Source organism: Vombatus ursinus, unplaced genomic scaffold, assembly GCF_900497805.2.
Source record: "Vombatus ursinus unplaced genomic scaffold, bare-nosed wombat genome assembly UNPS02009975.1, whole genome shotgun sequence".
NCBI lineage: Eukaryota > Metazoa > Chordata > Mammalia > Diprotodontia > Vombatidae > Vombatus > Vombatus ursinus.
The window spans coordinates 5,599,803-5,618,628 of NW_020949753.1; the positions used below are offsets into that span (position 1 = coordinate 5,599,803).

General features: G+C 35.5%; 1 protein-coding gene across 12 annotated transcripts in view; it reads right to left on the minus strand.

The window, feature by feature from the left end:
• Positions 1 to 18,826, minus strand: part of PTPN13 (protein tyrosine phosphatase, non-receptor type 13) — a 204,551-nt gene that overhangs the window by 175,829 nt on the left and 9,896 nt on the right. For all 12 annotated transcript variants that reach the window (XM_027853380.1, XM_027853381.1, XM_027853376.1 and 9 more), the window contains exon 2: positions 2,480 to 2,599. In XM_027853380.1, coding sequence (XP_027709181.1) covers positions 2,480 to 2,594 — 115 coding nt within the window. In that variant the 5' untranslated portion in view covers positions 2,595 to 2,599. The remainder of the gene's footprint in view (positions 1 to 2,479; positions 2,600 to 18,826) is intronic.

An 18,826-nucleotide genomic window follows, 5' to 3' on the forward strand; every position in this document is an offset into this window, starting at 1 on the left:
GAGATGTCGTCATCTGCGCTGTGTCCCTGATATTTCTGGGACTTCTCTGACTCACTGTCACTACTTTTCATTAAGAAACTCATTGTGAATTTCAGCTATATGGCATCACCCCACACATGGACTTGATTGTTAAGATATGAGACTCAGCAGGCAGATTTCAGAAAAACCTGGAAAGACTTACATGAACTGATGCTGAGTGAAATGAGCAGAACCAGGAGAATACTGGTAATACAATGATCCAAGACAATTCCAAAAGACTCGTGATAGAAAATGCTATCTACATCCAAAGAACAACGGAGTCTGAATGCAGATCAAAGCATATTATTTTCAATTTTTTTTTATTTTCATGGCTGTTCCCTTTCGTTCTGTTTCTTCTTTGATAACATGACTAATGTGGAAATATGTTTAACATGACTGCACATGTATAACCTATATCGGATTGCTTACTGTCTTGGGGAGGAGGGATGAGAGGGAGGAAGAATAATTTGGAACTCAAAATCTTATTTAAAAAAATCAATGTTGATTCTCACTAAATTGGAAAAACTGGTTGCTAGGACAGAAATGATACAAACTTTGGGTGGTAAAGACCATTCTCTTTCTGAGTCTACGATAGAGAAAGCAGACATAGTAGGGTAAGAACTCAAGATTCTTGGAGCATGGTTTTCACAAGGTTAAGAGGGAAGATAAGTAGGACTTAATGGTCTAAAATTCTTTGTTGTTTTTGTTGTTGTTGTTGTTCATTCATATCCAACTCTTTCTGACCTCATGGATCCCAGCACACCAGGTCCTCCTATCCTCCACTATCTCCTGATGTCTGTCCAACCTCATGCACATTGCTGCTGTGACTCTATCTCCTTCTCTGCCATCCCCTTTTCCTTTTGCCTTCAATATTTCACAACATTGTGGTCTTTTCCAATGAGTCCTGTCTTCTCATTATGTGGCCAAAGTATTCAGCTTCAGCCTCAATATCTGTCCTTCCAACGAATAGCCTGAATTAAAATATTGACTGATTTGATCTCCTTGTTGTCCAAGGGACTCTTTCTTTTTCTTTTTGTATTCTGAACTTAGCACACATCATGGTCTAGGATCTACCATCCTGATGATTACCATTGCTCTGAACATCAGGAACTCCTGAACCAACTGCTTACTGATCTGTTCAATTTACACCATACTCACAAGTTAGTTCTAGTTTTGATGAATCTTGGCATTTAAAAAAACTATCTATTCTATGGTAGCATCTAGACTAAGTTAGTTGCCTTACATGCCAAACTTACGTGGCATACTTCAGCACTGCATTTAGCATCTTAGGAAGCTGTCTTCTGCTTCCAAGGTTATACTTCCTAGTGAGCTTTTCCATCACACTCATCTTTATACAGGAACATTAAGCATAAAAAGTCTTCCAGGGAGGCAGCTAGGTGGCACAGTACATAGAATGCTGATCTAGAGTCAGAAAGACTTGATTTCAAATCCAGCCTCTGACACTTACTGGGCTATGGGACCCTGAGCAAATCATTTACTCTCGGTCAGCCTCAGTCAATCAGTCAATTAGCACCTCTTATGTGCTGGGTACTGTGCTATGTGCTAGAGACAAAAAGACCAAAAAACACAACAAATGAACAAACAAAATCAGTTTTCTCATCTGTAAAAATAGAGATAATAATAATACCCACTTCTCAAGATTACTGCAAAGCACTTCAAAAACCAGATAAATGCCAGATTTTTTCCATGATCCAAGACTTTTCCAATGCAAAGCTATAGAGGGTGGGTTGTATACTTTTAGAGTAACAGAAAGAATGATTAATCCTTGGTCTCATAATTGTTCTTTAAATTACATACAAAAAATATGCTTGACATGGAAAAACTTTTATGAACTGATGCAAAGTAAAATAAGAAGAACCAAAAAAGCAATATTCACAATGAATGTAACAATGTAAACAAAACAAAAAGACAAAACAAAACAGAATTCTGAGTAATAGCTAAGATTAGCCCCAGAAGAGAATAGAGAAAATACAGTTTCTCCTGTTCTTTGTAGAGATAAAAGATAATTGATGTGGAAAATTGTATATATTGTCACACATGAAATGTGTCGGTTAATTTTGCTAAACTCCTGGTATTCTTTCTTTTCTGATTTCTTTTAGAAGGAATGACTTGCTGGGTAGAAGAGGAGGCATATATTTGGAAGTGAATATGATAAAATAAAACAAAAAATAGTATCAATAGAAAGAGAAACAAATTGTATTTGACAAATGACTAAACTCACTCGCCTCTTTTAAGTAGAACAGTGAAGGCAAAAGGTACGGGACTGTTGTTGTCTAAGTTATCCAACCCAGTTATTTTGTCAGATGGCTTTGCTTCACTATTTTTATTTGCTACCAGTCAGTGTTCAGTTGGATAAGAAGGGAAGAAATGACAGTGGAGTAAAAAAACACAAGTCAGCAAGAAAACATTGACATTTGATACTTTGATAAATAAAGAATACCTTTTCTGAATAATTCCTGAAGACTTTCTGCACTTTGACTTAATACGGCCCATATCTCTTCCTCCTGCAGTGGTCCTCCCCGAACCTCCAAGGCCTCAGCTAATGACACATGCATATTATCTAGAAAAGAAAAATAATTTGAGAATTTTCACAACTGCCATTCAATAGCATTGCCTTTTTATAAGTCAAAGCTCTATAAAGTAAATGACTGAATCACCAAAATTTCAAATCTAATTAAACATCAAAACCAACATAAAAATATAATGGAAAGTATAATTATATGACTTGTGGGCCTTCCACCAAAAGTCTAACAACTATTTGAAACTTGCTCCAGAAAGACCATCAAAAAAAATAAAATAAAAAGCCTCTCTATCATCTTTCTCTTGTTCTTCTCAAGGTTCTCTCCAATTATACCAGAAAAAAAAAAGTTATCTTTAGCTTCCCTCAAACCATCATTCTTACCATTCTCCCCAAATTAAAAACTGCCATTTCTACAACATGCCATTTGGCTCTTAAAGCTACAGTAGCAAAAACTACAGCCTCTGTAATGGACTTACGAAACAAATGTTACACAGATGGTAAAATGCATCTATCTACTCGAAATCTAAACCAACACATTACCATTCCCACTGAATTTGTTTTGCATAGCTAAGCATATTTGTTACTAAGGTTTTGGTTTTTTCTTTTTTTTTTTTAAGCTGAGAGTGAGAGTAACAGGAAAAACAAATTGTCTTTAGGGTTACCCCCCCCCCAAAAGACAGAAAAAGAAAAGAGAAACATTCAAGCATTCTTTTTTTTTTTTTAACTGCAATGAAAACAGCAGAAAGAAGAAAAGACACAATCAGGAAGGAGAGTTTTGAAAGTTAAATACTGAACTTACTTAAACGGAAAAGCAAATTACGTAAGTCACATTTTCATATATAATCTTTTTTCGAATCACTTTGTATATGGAAATACTCTTTTATGTGGTGGTAAGTTACAAATGTTAAAACTCAAAAAAAATTCTCATTAAACCAGTGAAAAACAGGATTATGTCTTTTCAAAGGTTAGAGAATGACTATATAAATGAGCTATCAAGGTAATCAAATATGTACCATTAAAATTATGAACACACACACACATACACAGTCTCTTTCTTTCTCTCTCTCACATGCACACACACACACTGAACATGAAAACCCTGAAATAATGCAAAGCAAACAGAACTAAAAGAACATAGATAATGACAACAAATATTTTTAAAACAAAAAAAAGTATATGTATACACACAGAAACAGGTCAAGCAGATCAAAAAGAGAACACAGTAAGCTACTGGCTTCTTAAGGTACTTTTAACATGTAAACAGTCATGAGTTAATGGATATAGTAGTATGGGAATGGTTTTTTTCTTTGCTTGTTTTTGGTGAAACAAGCGCTCTCGCTCTCTCTCCCCCCTCCACAGACATATTTTTTAAACTACAGTGTGACAAAAAAGAGGATTACAGGATCATAGATCTAGAGATAGAAGAAGACTTTACAGAGGAGGAAACCAAAGCTCAAGAAAGCCAAAAGATTGGCCCAAGGCAGTAGGAAAATTCTAGGCATTTTATATATGAAGAATTCAGACATAACCTCATCAAAGTATATTTATGTACTTCTAGCCAACAACCAGGATCATACGAGAGCTATAAACTTCTCTATACAAAAGAAGAGAGTTTGGAACACAATATTACAAAAGGCAAAAAAGATGGGCTTGCAATCAAACACCCTGTAAATACAAGGCTACAAGGAAAAGTGAGGCAAATAGGTTTTTAATGGAACAGGAGAACTTGAAGATGTTCTGATTAGAAGACCAGCACTTAATAGTAACTTTGAAATACAAATATAATAATAAAGAAAATAGAAAGGTAATTTTTTTTAACATTCTCATAGGGGTTGAAGAAAAAGGTATCTTTTCAGAACCTTAAAAATGTTAAATGGTATTAAAAGAGTTAAATAAGGAGAAAAAAAAAAGATATAAGGATAGAAAGGTTCTGTTCCAAGAGTCTGAAGAAAAGAAAAGAGAGAAAAAAAGGAATATATCATCGTAGGAAGGGCAAAAAAGCGGTAGAATTCGCTATGTGTGAATTCTGTGAAAAAACTGGGTTAAAAAAAGTACATAAACATGGAGGAAGGGATGGGGGGGTGACAACAGGGCGTCTGAGGAGTCTTATATGAAGTGGGGAGGGCCATCTCCAGTTGTCCTGATCTATATCTGGCCACTGGACTCAGATGGCTCCAGAGGATAAAGTGAGGCTCAGTGCCTTTGCACAGCCCTCCTCACTTAAATCCAATTCTCCTGCAAGTCATGGTATCACCTTCCTGATGTCACAGTCCTCTTCAAGAACAAAGGACAAACAACAATGTAAAGTGGATAAGAAGGATTAGACATGAAGTGATTATAAATTGGGAATGGTTGAACAAATTGTAATACATGAATGTAATGGAATGTTACTGCACCACAAGAAATGATGAAAGGATTGCAATGAATCTAGGTAGTATAAACTGATACTGAGTGAAATGAGCAGAACCAGGAGTAAATTTAAAGGCTAACACTACAAGATCTGATCAATATAATGACGCTCTCCCATTAATAGGACCTATTACGTATGTGTGTGGCAGGAGGAGGGGATGGCATGGGGGGTACCAATACATCAGTACTGAAAGAGAGAGGGAAAGGAGGACAGTGGTTCTCAAAATGTGGTCTACAAGGGTCAAAACTTTTTTCATAATACTACTAAGTTGGTAAAATCAGTAGATACAACTCACATAAATACAAAAGTTCTTTGAGGAGTCCCTCAGTAATTTCTGAGAGTATAAAGGGGTCCTGAGACCATAAAAAGTCTAAGAAGCTATCTTAGTGAATGACCAGGTCTCTCACTCAATATCTTTAGGTAATTCAATAAGTAAAGAGGTCCCTGAGTGCACACTTAGCTTTAATTGAAGTGTTCAAAAAATGTACAGTGAATGAGATAATTAATGAAACTCGATCCTTAAATTTATATACAAGTTTACAGAGAAATGTATATGTAATTGTGAATTTAGATTTCATAGTACTTGGTGGTTTTTTTTAAAATGCATTAATAAATTCTACATTTTACTTTGAAAAGTCTACTTGTCTATGCTTCCTTTGGAACTATCTTCTGCTATTTTGCAATATCTGAGGAGTGGAATAAAAGCTATCCTGGACCCAAAACAAATGCCCCACCTCCCCCCTTCAAAAAAAAAAAATCCAAGGACACTGTGGGCAGAAACTGAATTCACAATTCTTAATTTCTAATTCTAAGGTGCCTCTTTTAACTCAAATATTTATTTTCTTGTCAAATATAAGTGAATATTTTAAAACAATTCAGGCATTTGACAGTTGTTTATCAATTCGTAGAAGAAAACAGCATTAATTAAAAAGTTCATTCTATAAGCTATAACTTCAAAAAATATCAAAGGCTGTCTATCTTTACTATTCCAAACGACCTTAAAAGTTAACACACTATGCCAAAATAGCTTTAAGAATAATTTTGGTAGGAAAGGACATTAAAGGACTAAAGCAACAGGGGACAGAATTAGTTTACAGGTGTTAACATTTCACATGGCTTTCAAAGCATAGAGAAAGGACTCATGCTCTGTGCTAAGGACCAAGAGTTACATGGAAATAAAAACATGGAACCTGCTTCACCTGTCATGTTCCAGGAGCATCGTTGAGAGCTTAGAAGACACCTTCAAAATCCTCAAGTCTGTTTTCAGGTTGGAACTGATCCCAAGACAAGTTAAGTGACTTGCCCACCATCACAAAGGGAGTAAACAGCTGAACCAGGGTTCAAATCCAGATCCTCTGACTCCAAATACACTTTGTACACACCACCACTACCTTGGATTCCATTGTTCTCTTACTTGTTTAGTGGAAATTGCTTGATTTGAGGTTGGAGGCCCTGGGTTCAGGTGCCACCTCTACCCCTTCCTGCCTCTATGACTCTGGACAAGCCACATCAGTTCTCTGGGTCTCAGTTTCCTCAAAATGAGGATTGGCAAAGCCATAGGAGTGAAGCAGTAGCCGTAGTAGCACAGCCCAGTACCCCAATACAGCCTCTCCACAAAGATCCAGAAAATGCCCCAAGCTGAGTCCTGATCAGGGAAACCAAGAGTGGAAAAAAAACCCCATAGTGAGTCTTATGTCCAGGCCAGGTCATCAGAGGGAGGCAAACGAGGGTCTGTGTGGGTCTGGCCACTATAGAGCATTTCAACCCAGAGAAACTGAAAGAGGTACAAGCTGTACACCAGGACAAGAAGAGATCCCAGACCTCAAAGGAGGACCTGCCCCTGCAGGGTGTGGGAACAGGTGTCACCTGGGAGCTCTGTCACTGACTACACGGATCGAGGGCAGACTGAAGATGGGACTTGTATTTCTGAGGGATGGTCCAGAGGAAGGGCCCTCACTTGTTTAGGAACATGTTCAAAAGCAAAGAGGAGCTTAGGTCACCTCCGTGACACAAGGAATGAACTGGGGTCTTAGTTTCAGTCTGAAGCCTGCAGTGAAATAACCAGGGTAGAAATCACAGACCAAAAGGAATTCTTCAGTTTTGTCTGTCCAGTGGAGGTATGGGGGGTAGGGAGGGGTGGGAGGGAAATGAGGAACAGACATTAATCAGATGTCTACTATGTGCCAGGTAACTGTGTAAAGCACTTTACAAATACCATCATGATGATCAAACTTGGTAAGGTATTATTATCCACATTTTACAACTGAGGAAACTGAAGCAGACAGTGGTTAAGTGACTTGCACAGGGACACATGGGTAGGAGTTTTGCTCAGACTCAAATCCAGTGCAGAAACTTGTAGACTTCAGATGAGTCCTTCTAGTCTGATGAGCAGCCTTTCACCGAATCAGATAACTTTGGGGGCACATAAAGTTTGCAGGAACCCAGCCTAAGCTGTCCTGGAGATCCTGGGATAATATAATACTCAATACCCCAAGGAAGCAACAGAATGATCCAAGAGGATAGAAGCTCAGCCCAGATATTCTCCCCAGAAGTGTGTAGAGTCCAACCTAAAAATTAATTCTTAAGTCAAGAAGTAGACTATAAGACTGAGCAAACAAACAAAAAAAAGCCCAACATAAAGATCTATTACGATGACATGGAAGCCAAAGAAACAAACCCAGAGGAAGAGAATGAATCCCAAAACATCTTCAAGCAAAGCCTCAAAGAAAAACACAACTTGGGTAAAAGTCCAACCAGAATTCTCCCCCCCCCCCAAAAAAAAGATTAAGTGAGTTTGTTTTTGTTTTTTTTTTTTTTTAAAGAGCTGTTGTTGTTCTTGTTGTTTGTCCTTCATTCTAGAAGAGGACCATGACATCAGGGAGGTGATGCCATGACATGCAAATGAATTGGATTTGAGGGAGGGAGGGCTGTGAAAGGTCACCAGTCTCACTTTCTCCTCTGGAGCTGAAATTATTTTTAAAAACCAAATGAGAGAACAAGAAGAAAAATGGGAAAGTTATGCAAGAAAGAACTAGAAAGAGAAATAACAGGTCGGAACCAGAGGTACAAAACCTTGCCCAAGAAAAAAACTCCCTGAAAATTAGAATGGACCAATCAGAAGCTAATTATTCCATGGGACAAGAAGAAATATTAAAACCAAATCAAAAGACAGAAAAAATGGAGAAGAAAATGTAAAATTATCCTCATTGCAAAAACAACTGAACTGAAAAAATAAAAAAGAGATAATTTAAGAATCACTGGACTGCTTGAAATGCATGTTCAACAAAAAGAACCTGAACATTCAAATTATTAAAAAAAAAAAAAAAACTCACTTCACAATTCTCTTAGAACCAGAGACCGAAGTAAAAATAGAAAGAAACTACCAATCACCTGCTGAAAGAAATCCCAAAATAAAAACTGACAGCAACATTATAGCTAAAATCCATAGCTTCCAGGTCAAAAGAAAAATGCTAGAAGGAGACAGAAACAAAGAATTCCAGCACCAAAGAGTCACAGTCAGGACCACACATAATTTTGCAGGCACCATTATAAAGGAGTGGATAACTTGGAATACAATGCTTTAGAAGGCAAAAGACACTGGCTTACAGCCAAGAATAACTCATCCAGCAAATTTTAGTATAATCCAATAGGGGAAAATATGAACCTTCAATGAAATTCAGGCCTTCCCAGCATTCTTGTGAAAAGACCAGAGCTGAGTAAAAACTTTGAAACATAAACATAGGCATCAAGGGAAACATAAAAAGGTACGCATGAATGATCATAAGGGAGTAAGCAAGGATAAACTGTTTACATTCTAATATGGGGGGATGATACATGTGTTGCCTCAAACTAACATTATCAGGGGTTATAAAGGCAGGAGGCTAGAAAGTGGTTTGGTTATGTTTAGATCTTAAAAGGCAAATGGAAAGGAAGAAGAAAAATGCAATGGAGGAAGAAAAGAAAAAGGAAGAATGGGGAAATTATCTTACATAATTGGGATACACAAGTAGAATTCTATAAAAACAAGGAAGAAGGGGTGGGAGGAGTAAGCAATCTTACTCTCATCTGAACGGCTCAAAGGAGGGAAAAATAGACATGGGGTTGAGTTATAGAAATACATTTCAATCAACAAGGAAAGAGGAGAAGTGAAAGAAGGGAATAAAGAGGGAGGGCAGATTAAGTGAGAGATTAGTGTGATGTAAAATAAAGCCTAATTTAGGAGAGTAAAATTCAAAGAGGAGCATAAAAGAAAATTTTAAAAGGGTAAGAACCTGTTATCGGGTTCTGAGTGCGGGAGAGAGAGAGAGAGACAGGGAAACAAGCAGATCACAGCAAACTTGGACCATTAGTACTAAGCTCACTCACACCTTCTCTCTCACAATCCTCTTCTTTATAAAGAAGGGACAAGAAATAAAGAAAGAAAAGTGCCAGAGAACAGGATGAAGAGATATATACAAATAACAGTCACAACTGTGAAGGTGAATGGGAAGAACTAATCCACAAAATGGAAAGGGATAGTAGAATGGATTAGAAACCAGAATCCTTACAGGAAACACATCCGAAATAGAAAGATACACAAAACTGGAGCAAAATCTGTTGTTTCAGCTAAAGGAGAAAAGGCAGGGGTAGGAATCATGATCTAAGACAAAGCAACAACACAAAAGAATTGAAAGAGATGAATAGAGAAACCATATTTTGCTGAATGGTACCACAGAAAATGAATTAATACCAATACTTAACATATACACACCAAATAACAATTCACCAAAGTAATTAAAGGAAAACTTAAATGACTTACAAGGAGAAATAGACAATAAAACTATAATAGTAAAAGATCTCAATTTCACCCTATCAGACCTAGATATATCTAATAAAAAAAACAGAAAAGGGAAGAACATGAGCAGAATTTTAGAAAACTTAGATATAATAGACCTTTGGAGATTATGAAATAGGTACAAAAAGGAGTATACATATTCTTCAGTAGTATATGGCACTGTCACAAAAAAAAAAACCAAAAGACTATTAGGATATGAAACCTCAAATACAAATGCAGAAAACCAGGAATATTGTACATCATTTGCAAACATAATGCAATAAAAACTATATTCAATTAAGGGCTGTTTTAGAAAAGAATTAAAAGTTAACTAGTGACTAAAATTCTAAAGAATGGGTGAGTCAAAGATCAAATCAGAGAAATAATAATTTCATTAAAGATAGTAACAATGACACAAATACTAAAATTTTGGGGATTCAACCAACACCGTCATTACAGAAAACTTGTATCTTTAAACACCTTATCAGTAAAAGAGAGAAAGATCAGGTGACTCAAAAAGCAACAAATTTACAAAACTGAAAGCAAAAAAAAAATTGAATAAATAAAACAAAAAGCTGCTTTGACTCTTTTCTTTCTTTTTTGTTATTAAAAAAATAAACCATTATCTCATTTAATTTTGAAGAAAGAAAGCCAAACTGCCACTATCAAAAATGAAAAAGGTGAATTCACAACCAATGAAAAAGAAATAAAAGGAAATGTTTTACCCAATTATATGCCAATAAAACCGGCGCGCGCACGCACACACACACACACACACACACACACACACACCAGATTAACAGAACAGAAAAGAGAGGACTGAAATAATCTTATCTTAGAAAAAGAAATTGAACAATCCATACATGAATCTCTGAAGAAAAATAATCCCAGGACCCGACAGACTTACAAGTCAAATCTATTAGTGGAATTGATTAGGTATACAATATGTGGAAGCAAATGAGCACAGTAGCCTAGTGTTTGAGAAATTCAAATATCCTAGCTATTGGATCAAGAACTCAATATTTGATAAAAACTACTGGGAAAATTGGAAACACTCTGGAAGAAATTAGCTATAGACAAATATTTCAAATCCTAAAGTAAAATAGACCATTTTGATTACATAAAACATATATCTCAGCACAAATAAAACCAATGCAACTAAAATCAGGTAAGAAGCAGTAAATCAGGTAAAACAAAAAGTCTGATAAAGGTCTCATTTCTAAGATATATAGGGAATGGATTCAAAATTTTAAGAATAAAAGCCATTCCCCAAATGACAGATACGCAAGGGATATGAACAGGCAGTTGTCAGAGGCAGATATGCAGCTTTCAATAACCTTGAGAAAAATGTGCTATATCACTATTATAGAAATACACATTAAAACAATTCTGAGGCTCCACCTGACACTCATCAGATTGGCAAAGTTGACAGAAAAAAATGACAAATGTTGGAGGAGTTGTAATTAATGCACTTTTGGTAGAGAATCAGTCCAGCCATTTTGGAAAATAATTTGGAACTATGCTCATAATTATACCATTTGATCCATAGATACCACTACTAGACCTATACCACCAAAAGATTTAAAAAAAAAAAAGATGAAAACGACCTATATGTGCAAAAATATTTATAGAAGCTCTGTTTCACAGTGGCAAAGAATAGGAAATTGAAAGGGTACCCATCAGTTAGGGGAATGGCTGAACTAGTTAAAGTATATGAATGTTGGGGGCAGCTAGGTGGCACAGTGGATAGAGCACTGGTCCTAGACTCGAGAGGACCTGAGGTCAAATCCGGCCTCAAACACATAACACTTACTAGCAAGTCCTGGGCAAGTGTGACCCTGGGCAAGTCACTTAACCTCAACTGCCTCACAAAAAAAAAAAGTATATGAATGTGAAAGAATATTTTGATGCTGTAAGAAATGATGAAGTCAATGATTTCAAGGGAAGAATCTGGGAAGACTTATATGAACCGATACAAAGTGAAGTGAGCAGAATCAGAAGAACAATTTATACAGTTACAATATTGTAACACAATAAACTTGGAAAGTCTTAGGAACTCTGATCAACACAATGACCAACCATAATTCCCAAGGACTCATGAAGAAACCTTACAGAGATAGAGAGGTGAGGATAAATACAGACTGAGACACACATTTTATATACGACATTTGTTTTGCTTGACTATACTTGTTTGCAGTGGGATTTTGTTTTTCTCGATTTCTCAATGGAGGTGTTGTGGGGAGAGATGAGAGAAAGAATTCTTTCATTGAAAGAAAATTAATTTAAAATTTTTAAAAATAAAAAAAAAGAATTGGACTATATAATTTTCAAGGTGTTTTCCAGCTCTAAATCTATCATCTTTTGAGCTTATAAAGCTGATCTCAATTTTAGAATGACAATCATTACATTAATATTTATACATAGTCTCTTAAGTTTTTTTAAGTTAAAAAAAGTTTTAAAGATCACAAACTAGCAATAATTTAAGGATTTGGGTTAGGTCTACAGCATCATTTTTTAAATCCAAGATTTAGTTTATCCGGGATTAAAGGCCGAGCTTTAACAAATAGGGTTTTCAAGACAAAGTTGAGCACTGGATAAAATATGGTCAAAGTTCTTCCATTGTGACTTTGGCCTAGGGGCATCTATTGTAATTGAATTTACTTAAAAGCTTCAGGGCTTCAGGATAGAACTGCATTTCTTATTAATGAATAATAAACTGTTTGCTTTTCCAAAAAAAAAGGAGTAACTTTTAATGCTTTTCATTAATATAACGAGGACATGCATATTTGCCTGATACCAGTTCTTCCTCCATCAGACCAAATATGAAACCACAGCTATAACTGTGTCTTTTGCCAGCCAAAAACAGGTCATCTCAATCTAAGTGCTACACTTATAATCAGGAAATTGATGACATTAAATCATTCAATGTCTCCATACCAGAGATAGATTAATCTTGAATTATTTATCATCTAACTGTTTAATTTCTAAATTTATAGTTTAAATACCATCAACAAATGATATTTTCCTAGGAGTTTTCTGTGCGATAGTGTCCAAATAAATAAAATAATAGAACCTTACCTTAACCTTAATAATAACAAAATGCCTATCTCATTGCTGTGAGAGATAAATAAGATAATGGATATAAAATAGTGAAATACTATATCAATTATCACTGCGTTTTAACTTCTGAACTGGAAGAAGCAATATACCAAGGCAAATATACCTTTATAGTAACTAGCTCCTTCCTTGCTGCCTACAATCTTGTCCAGATCTATCCCTTCCTTGGAGAATCTTCATTTGACCCCACCATCTTCTTTTATATTTCTCCTCTCTTTCATAAAAGCCAAATTCTCTAGGAAAAGCTGTGGACATGGCTGTATTTCCTCAGTTTCCATTAATTTCTCAACCTCTTGCTATCTAGCTTCTTCAAGTGAAACAGGTTTCTCTAAGGACACCAAGAGTTGTGATTTCGTCATGACTAAGTATATTTGTTAAAAGGGTATTAGTTTTCTTTTTTTCCTTTTCCAATAGAGGATGGTGGGAGGGAGGAAAAATAGATGCTTAATTTAAAATTTTAATTTAATTTTTAAAACATGTTAAAATATTTTTAATTGTATGAGCTAATGGAGGAAGGGAATAAGCATTTTAATAGTGACCACTATGGGCCAAGAATCGCGCTAACCATTTTAGAAATATTTTATTTGATCCTCACAAGAACCCTGCAAAGCAGGTGCTGTTCTTTTTATTTTTTTAAACTTTAGTATTTTATTATTTTCCAATTACATGTAAAAACAATTTTAACATTCTTTTTCTTCAAATTTGAGTTCCAAATTTTCTCTCTCCCTCTTTCCCTCCCCCGTTGAGAAGGCAAGCAATTTGACACAGGTTATACATGTAAAGTCAGGCAAAACACATTTCCAGGTAAATCATGCTGTGGGAGAAACACAGACCAAAAAAAAAAGTAAAGTAAGTAAGTAAAAAGTATCTTTGATCTGCGATTAGGTCCACCAGTTCTTTCTCCGGAAATGGATAGTACCTTTCATCACAAGTGTTATTATTCCCAAATAAGGCAAATGGGTTTAGGGACTTGCCCAGGGTCATACAACCAGTTAGTGTCTGAGGATTTGAGTCTTCCTGATTCCAGGCCTAGAACTCTCTGTGCCAGCTGGCTACCTTAAATGGAGAACAAAGTTTGCAGAACCAGAAGAAGAATTTACACAATAATATGAAGAAAATCTGGAAAAACTATAGAACTCTGGTCAGTGAAGGATACCTTCCACATCCTGGCAAAGAGGTGATGGACTAGAGGTGCAGAATGCGACATCTGCACACACAGCCACCATGTTTATTTGTTTTGCTTAACAAAGTAGGGTTTCCAGGAGGTAGGCAAGGGGATAGAGTGGGTGAGGAGTGATGATGAAGCAAAAATAAGAAAATACAGAAGAAAGCAGAAGGAAGTTTAGAAGAAGACACAGCTTTTTATTATCATTTTAAGTATGACATACACTTTAAAAGGTGTTCAGTGAAGTTCACTGCCACATAAAATTGTCTTTTCTGTGCTCTGCATATTGAAATGTTGAGCGGTCTCCATTTCTATTTGAGTTGCACACCACTGAAACAATGTGCTACAGAATGGGGAAATAGTGAGTCAGGGGGTGAGAGAACCCAAATCTAGGAGTCCTAGTAATCAGACCCACTGGACCAAGCAATGATACCAAGGAATATATACTTCTCTCTAACCTCTTTCATTTCAAATGCCAAATGATTTATGTCGCTTCTAAATGTTGGTCTCAATCACTATGAAAGAAAAGATCTCTTTCCAACCTCTGAGGCAGCAGCAACTCCTGGCAATTTTTTTAGGGAAGGGCAAGGAGGGGTCTAACATGAAGCGGATAGAACATGTCAACCTCGGGAATACCAATAGATGATAAAGACGTGATTCATTTTTCCCTTTCTCCCTTTTCACAGTCCAACTAACGTTTAATGCTTTTTGAAAATGGGAAGCTTAGGCAACACAATTGCTACGTTGAATACTGTTTTAATAGGGGCCCCAAACAAACCTGGGTCTGGTTAAAAAAAAGTTGTACATTTAAGGAAGTTTAGAAAATGCACATGTTAAGCATTCCTTCTCCCCTTTCCCATAACAACCTCCCATATCTCAGCCTCGCAGGAAAAGATACCAGCCAGGACACTGCTCCACCTTCCCTTCCCCTCACTCTAGCCTTCAGGATGCAGTGGCTATTCTGATCCCACCGATGAGCCAGGAGCCATCACCTACAACACTTCAGATTGAAGAGGGACTACCAGGCCTTCCATCTGCCCTACTTGGAGTCCTAAGGTTCCCTGGGCCTCATCACTTGTACTCTGTTACAGTGATGTCCATACATTCAGCCACTGCCATCTAACCTGTCAATGAACCCTAAGGAATCTTGGGTCGTGCCACTGACCCTGTTAACAGCATCCTGAGATCCTCCAGGGCTAGCCCCACAACTGAACTCTTTTCTATGTGCTGTCGCCCCAAATTAAAGTGGGAGTTCCTTGAGAGCAGAGACTAGCACAAACAAGTACTTAAATAAATACCTTTAAGTTCATTCATTCATTGCAGATGGAAGCATACTTTTTTCAATTTTTTACTGTTTTGGGTTTTTTTCCATGGTTTTTTTCCTTTTCTTTTTTTTTATAACATGACTAATACGGAAATATGTTTAACATGATTGCACATGTATAACCTATATCAGATTACTTGCTGTATTGGGGAGGGGGGAAGGGGAGAAAGAAAAATTTGGAACTTAAAATTTTATTTTAAAAAAATCAATGTTGAAAACTGCAGGTAATTGGAAAAAATAAAATACTATTTACAAAATAAATAAATAAAATAATATAAATAAATAAATAAATGAAATAAAATAAATAAATAAACCTAGTTTTCCCTCCAGTAAGGACACCTTTGATTTTATCATAATTTATTTTTCTGATTCTATCTAGAATTTAATTCAACAAGCCTTTATATGGCTACTACAATATGAGCAGAGCACTAGGTTTAGGTACTGGGAAAAATACAAAATTAAATAAGACACAGTCTATCCCTTTGCTAAAGCTGTAAATCGCTAAATTCTGGGGGAAAGGAAAAACAAAACAAAATAAAAACTTTGCTAGTCCTTATTTCCATCTACCTTGCTTTTGTACCTAGTGGAACACTTACATAACATTCATTCACACTGAATATTTAATGGTTTATTAAAATTCACTCATACTATTTCATATTATATAATTATAGCAACAAAATTGGGTTAATGATTATAAAATTAAAATTATGGCATGGCTCATAAATCACACTTTAATGTCAAACTCTGAGTTCAGGGTAACTCCCTTATTTTTGCAGGCAACTCAACTCCCTTTTTTGGGAAGACTTGTTTCTCAAGAATCAGTGATCACACAACTTTCGTTTTAATTATGCAAGGCTCTTGGGTAACTTTCAAAAATAAGTGACTAATATACAAGAGTATCATTTCATGTTAATGGGATTCAGTATCATTCATAAAGTATTTATTAAGTGCTTGGCACATCTAGGTACTCAGCGTAAAAAAGACAAAGATCAAGGCCCTACCCTCTAACAGTTTATATTCTAGATGAAAACGAAGAATTATACCTAGTCTTATCATTCAAAATATAAATGAAGCTATTTCAGATCAGAATAATTACAGTAAATATACAACCCTGAAACCCAAAATTCACTTATTCATATTCTGACTTGAATTTGTAACCATCATAAACACAGTCAAAATAACAGCAAAAACGTATCTATTCATACAAAATTTTCCTTTCTATCTAAGATCTCTATATAAAGACTTAACTATTTTCTCTGTATGTATGAGTACAAAGTTTCAATTTCCAGTTCTGCCCACCAGGGATTATACTCTGAATTTAATTGGGCTAGTCCTCAGACAACAAAATAAGGGTCCTTTTTCAAGAACACACTCAAGTCAGGCATGGTTATTTAGGGTTATAAGTCAATATTTTTTGTCTTCTGGAAAATCATATTCCAACTTTTTTGCTCCTTTATAGTAGCAGCTGCTAAATCTTTTGGTGTCCTGACAGAGACTCCTAGGTACCCAAATTCTTTCTTTCAGACTGCTTGAAGCACTGGATTTTGGCTATAATGTTTCTGAGATTTTTTTGGACATCTTATTTCAAGAAATTATAAAAGGAAACTTCTCAGTTCTCTTAGAACCATAGGGCAGAGTAAAAATGGAAAGAATCCAACAGGCACCTCCTGAAACAATCTCCAAAATAAAAACTCTGTGTGTGTGTGTGTATATTCATATTTATATATTTTCATTTATTTTATATATACATTTATATATTTTTATATATACACATATAGTTATATACATAGCTATATAGTTACAAGTATATAGACACATAGTGGGAACTAACAAACTTTTAAGAGCCATTCCTTAATCAATAAATAGCCAAAAGATAAGAATAAGCAGTTTTCAGAGTTAAAAATCTTCTATTGAATTCTGTCTAGAATTCGACAAACCTTTCTAGTACTACTACCATATGTACAAGGCACTAGATTTGAATATAAGGGAAAAAAAACAAAATTTAAGTAAGACATAATTCATCCCTTCAATGAAGTTGCAATTTGCTAAATTCTGGGGGAAGGGAAAAACAAAACAAAACTGTTGGCCCTGATTTCTTTTTATTTTGCTTTTGTATCTGGAGTAACATTTGTATAAGATTCATTCACACTGAATATTTAATGGATTATTAAAATTTACTTAAACTATTTTATATTACATAATTATAGCAACAAAATTAGATGAATCATTATGCATTTAAATTTTGGTATTATTCAAAAACAAATCATAATTTAATGTCAAACTCTGACTTCAGGGTAACTCATCTATTTGACTATATATAGATTAAAAAGGGAATTACCCCAAACTCAAACTTTGACATTAAACATATATAAAACTACCTAACTATATATGTATATATAACTATACATATATATATATATAATTATCAATAATCATATGAAAAAAGTTCCAAATCCCTAATAACAGGAAAATGCAAATTAAAGCAACTCTGAGGTTCTATTTCACACTCATCAGTTTGGCAAAGCTGATTAAAAAAAGAAAATAATAAACATTAGAGGGACTTTGGAAACACAGGCAAATTAATTCATCATTAGTAAAGCTGTAAACTGATCCAGCCAGTTTGGAAAGCAATTTGGAACTAATCCCCAAAAGTTACCCTTTGAGAAAAAGGATAAGGACCTATATATCTAAAAATATATATTTATAGGAGCTCTTTTTTGTGGTGGCAAAGAACTAGAAACTAAAGGGGTGCACATCACCTGGGGAACAGCTAAACAAATTAGGGAATATTAATGTGATGGAATACTATTGTGCTGTAAGAAATGATGAAGGGGTTTCAGAGAAACCTGGGAAGACATTTTCAAAAAGAAAAGGTCAAGTTATACAGGAAACTATATAATAAGAAATGTTATTTCATATTATTTTTATGGTACCTGAATACAAGTCTTTCTACTAATTTTTAAACAAAGATTATAATAAAGTAAAAAAAAAAAAAACCCAGCAGCAGCAGCATAGTAAAAGCATCATTTTGCCTCCACAGTCAGATATTAGCAGAGCCGTCAGTGAAGAGGTGAACTGCGAATCCTCCCCAGGATTCTGATGACAAGGATACCATTACTAAGAGAGACAAGGAGGCTCTCCTGAGGACTGGTGGCGCTCCCAGTGCTTCAGATTACCAAATGAAACTCAATGACTAAATGCAGTCACAGAAGCCTGAGATTAGGGCTGGAAGACACACAGAATCATAGCGTTAGCCTGAGGTTCTGTATTTCAATATAACTGGTTTCCTCTGTAATCCTATGTATTTGATCTCATGCATTTAAATGCATTATTGTGAGAAGGGGTACCTGAGCTTCATCGGACTGCCAGAACAGTCCAGGACAACAAAAAAGGGGAAGAATGCCTGCTTTACAGCTATTTGGAAATTGAGGGGATGC